Consider the following 4517-nt stretch of genomic DNA (forward strand, 5'->3'; position numbering starts at 1 on the left):
TGCAACTAGCTGCAAGAGAACTGGTCCATTGATGCAGAAAGCGAATAAATTCAGTGGAAAAACATGTGCAATGGTACCAGTACCACCATACTTTGCTTGGACCATGGAAAATTCCCATTTTAGTTCCGTAATATAATTTTCTCAGCACTATTATCAGTACACTTGCAGTACCATATTGTAGACTAGCTATGTACGTTTGTCCTAGGGTTTCTTTTCAAGTCTTAAAATGTATAGAACCCCTCTGGTCTGGTATACGGAACCCCCTCGTATTTTGAGTCTTGATTACTAACTGGGAAATGCAATTCCGATGGTATAATTTTTGGTATCGAACTTGTGTATTAGCTAAATTGGTGATCAAAACTAGACACAAAACACGACGGCGAGTGTTGAATACCAGACCAAAGAGAGCATATGTTTGGCTACCTCGTGCTGTACGGCTAAGATGATATGAAAGTAGTTAGGTTCATCAAAGTGGCAAAAGCTAAGATGCACCCTCTGTCATTCACACGCACATTGGTGTGCATGTAGATGATATTGATGCATATCCATACAAACTTATTCCTAGGATCCACCGAGACCACACAAATGCCTGCATAAATGTAAAGCAAGAGCAAGTGCAAGCTAGTAGTCCTCTCTCTCTCTCTCTCTCTCTCAACCCTTAGCTTGCAATTCTTCTCTCTTCATGCATGCATGTCTACACAAAATGATATACATACATATATACTTGCAAGCAGTAGTAGTTAGTTAGCTCTCTCCCACACAGGCATACTTGTACAGCTGTGCTACATACTGATGATGGCGTCCCATGAACCCCACCACCACCTACTCGGCTTCTCCTCCTCATCGCCGGTGACTCCTAACCCTGCCGCCATGGCCATGGCCTTCGACCACCACGGCCTGTTCGCTCCACTCCACGGGGACATGCCACCGCGATCCGGAGGTGCCGACGACAGGCCATGGCTGCCGCAAGTGTCGACGCTCTCTCTCTACGACATGGCCAGCCAGCATGAGCTGCAACCTTTCACGGTGGCGCCGCCATCGATGATGTCCATGCAGCAGCAGCCCTTCCGGTTAAATAGCTCTAGGTACCTGGGCCCCGCGAGGGAGCTGCTTGGTGAGTTCTGCAGCCTCGAAGGTGATGCCATGAACGGCGGCGCGATGATGCGAGCTCCGAAGCGGGATGGTGAAGTGGAGGCGTCGTCGCCGGCGTGTGGCCCATGGGGCGCCAACCCGTCTCTGAGCTCCATGAATTACATGGCGCTCGAGAGGAGAAAGGCCAGGCTCTTGTCCATGATTGAAGAGGTAGGTACACACACATGCCTACTATTGTTCTTGTTGCTACTAGTTAGTTACTGCCTATTCGGTCGATCTTATGATTAATTTACAGAGCCATGGCTTAGCTCTCACCCTGACTTGCAACTTTTGAGTCTGTTATTGTGTTGTGAGCACTTACTTTGGTGACGTTTCCTCCAAGGAATCCCATAAATATGTCGACATTGGCATACATTGCATAAGTTAAAGTGATAGATACAGTTTCATCCTCACTCTTATGTACAACTTTTCATCCTATCTAGGCATCTTGCTATATGCAATTAACAAAGCAACTTCTAATAAATTCACTTATATATTCTCACCTTAATTAATTTCCTGGTCTTGATTCTTTTTTACGGAGCTGCATCTGGTTATATATTTTTTGGTAAAAAATTGTAGTCGTGTTGTTTTTTGTGTCACCCACATGATTATACATTTAGAAATCAAGATGCCATTTGTGGTGATAATTGCTAGCTACAGCAAGAGAGTATAACTATCCTAAACTAAATTAAGAAGGATCCTAGCTTCATTATCAATGAATTCAACTCGTATCATGTATTATGAAGGTGGACAGGTGCTACCGACGATACCGTGAGAAAATGCGGGCGACAGAGTTGTCGTTCGAGGCGGTGGCCGGCACGGGGGCAGCACAAGTGTACACGAAGCTGGCGATGCGTGCCATGTCACGCCACTTCCGATGCCTGAGGGATGCGCTCGTGGGGCAGATACGAACTTTGAAGAAATCAATGGGGGAGAGCAGGGATGCCGAGGGCATGTTGGTAGCACCGGGTGCGTCAAAAGGGGACACGCCGAGGCTAAGGGTTGTGGACCAATGCCTGAGGCGGCAAAGGGCGTTCCAGCAATATGGGGGTGCCGCCGCCATTGAGAGCTGCCCATGGCGCCCCCAGCGCGGCCTGCCAGAGCGCGCCGTCGCCGTCCTCCGCTCGTGGCTCTTCGAGCACTTCCTCCACCCGTACGTGTGTTCCAAATAATCTATCTCCATCTTCAACATCAAACTATCCTCATGTCTAAATAGTTACTCTATAGAACTTAAAAACGAAAGTTGTGCCACCATCTCACTAAAGTTTCTCTTGTCCAAAGAGTGCAATTTTAGGCGATTTAAAAAAAAACCAACTGAAAACTATAAAAAGGAAGGTACTTGGCAAAATAAATCAAACAGAACTATGTGAATTAACAGGTATCCAAATGACGTAGACAAGCACATTCTGGCGCGCCAATCTGGGTTATCAAGAAGCCAGGTGTGTTATTCAAACATGAGCACCGTAGAACTACCTTAATATTTTTCATAGAAAATATTTGTTGTGAATATGAATGTATGATAATTGTACACTTAACTAGTAGAACCTTATTCATTTTCTAGGTTTCCAACTGGTTCATCAATGCAAGGGTTAGGCTATGGAAGCCCATGATAGAGGAGATGTACGCAGAAGAAACCATACAACATGACGACGGTGGCACTAGCGGTGGTAAAGGCGAACTTGCTCCCACGGATCATCACAACAACAACTTGGCAGCATGGACGACGGTTACGACAACAGGAGATCAAAGTTGCCATCGCCTTAGCGGCAGAAACAACCCTGGTGACTGCTTCATCCCATCCTCCCTGGTTGCCGACGGCAGCCAATTTCTCCATGACTACCCAAGTTTGTGCAGTGATAGCGGCAGCGGCATGGTGTCGCTTACCTTGGGACTCCAACAGCAACGGGCGTTTACATCACCGGCGATGATCATGCAACAACAATCGCCGCTCATGATTGGAGCTGAGGAGGAAGACATGGTGCTACCGTATAGGAACCTCATGGGGTCTGAGCTGTTGCATGATTTCGTAGGCTAGGAGCCTGGGAGACAAGAACATAATCTAGTGCTACAACCCATATAGGTGCCACCAGATTCTTAGGCAACCTGCACCGATTGATTGAATATGTGTATATTGTTGTACAACTTAAGTAAAGAAGTTAATTACAAATGGCTATGACCACTATTTATTTATTTCGTGCCCAAAAACTTGTAGTAAGCCCTAGGGTATTAGTGAGAACTAAGGAATGGGGTCTCAACGTAAAAATACCTATGTCCAAATGTGGTTGGATGCCACGTCGACCTTAGATTATCGTTCTTTTGTCCTATATATGCGGGTTTGCTTCTTCTCTTGACTGCTAAAATTCTTCTCAAAATCTAAAGCAGCATTAATTAGAGATCATATAACATATTTCCCGAAATATTGTAACCATTTTAACATTTCCTTGAAAATTCTTATTTTGTTAACTATTTACACAATCAAGTGGATATTTGTTGTTGAAATAGATGAACATCTGGCACAAATGATATAATATTTTTCTAAAAAGTTTCATTTTGCACTGAGCATTTTTTCTAGCCACCCTTTCAATTGTTGCGACTCATAGGGACACTTGTAGTTTAAAAAAGTTGCGCCATGTTCTCAGTTCTAGGCTTCACCGATTTCGACTATTTACATGGGCTCTTAGTTTAATTTGAAGATGGCATCTTTGACTGGCAAAAAGATATAAATGCATCATGTTTTGGATTGTACAATTTAGAAACCTTGTGGCTATGATTTTTCACAACATGTTCTAAACCTGTGCTAATCATAGTTTTAAATAGCACGCTAAGCCTTTTAGCGGTGGACCTCTTCTAAGCGCTATAGCACGCTATAGCGTGCTATTTAAAATGTTTGTTCATGTGTTTGAATCAAAGTCCCTTAGCGCAAGACCTCTTGTAAACGCTATAGCGTGCTATAGCGGGCTATTTAAAACCATGGTGCTAATACAACTATGACTGGAAAATAAAGTATAGCTGCTGAAAAAAAGAACATTTTCAGTGTACTTTATAGCGTAGAAAAGAACAATCGTAGGTATGCTAACTAGCTAGCAGTGTTTGCATTACGTGGGCCTAGAAGGAACAAAGAGGATTTGTATTGGGCTTAGTTGTTGTGGGCTGCATCTGCCCGGTTATGCTTCATTCTCCATGGACACAACAGAAAAAAAAACGAACGCTATCTCCTCCCTCCACATCGAGAGATCACTGTATGAGAGCATCTCCAGCGTATCCGGTATAACCCCATCCCACAAATATCGTTTAAGTGCCGCCTTTGAAGAAATTTGCGGTACCGCGAGGCCTCCGACGCAAAACAGATCCAGTAAACTCATCCCGCAAACATTTGCTGGACGAGT

General features: G+C 44.4%; 1 protein-coding gene across 1 annotated transcript; it reads left to right on the plus strand.

Annotated features, from left to right (window-relative positions):
- The first annotated feature begins 533 nt into the window (after window positions 1–533).
- On the plus strand, window positions 534–3336 carry LOC109751631 (homeobox protein BEL1 homolog). Its single transcript, XM_020310545.4, has 4 exons — window positions 534–1302; window positions 1878–2284; window positions 2510–2570; window positions 2693–3336. Exons 1-4 carry the CDS (start codon window positions 793–795, stop codon window positions 3164–3166), a joined length of 1452 nt encoding a protein of 483 aa, XP_020166134.1. The 5' UTR covers window positions 534–792; the 3' UTR covers window positions 3167–3336.
- The last annotated feature ends 1181 nt before the right edge of the window (window positions 3337–4517 follow it).

This window comes from Aegilops tauschii, chromosome 7, assembly GCF_002575655.3.
Source record: "Aegilops tauschii subsp. strangulata cultivar AL8/78 chromosome 7, Aet v6.0, whole genome shotgun sequence".
NCBI lineage: Eukaryota > Viridiplantae > Streptophyta > Magnoliopsida > Poales > Poaceae > Aegilops > Aegilops tauschii.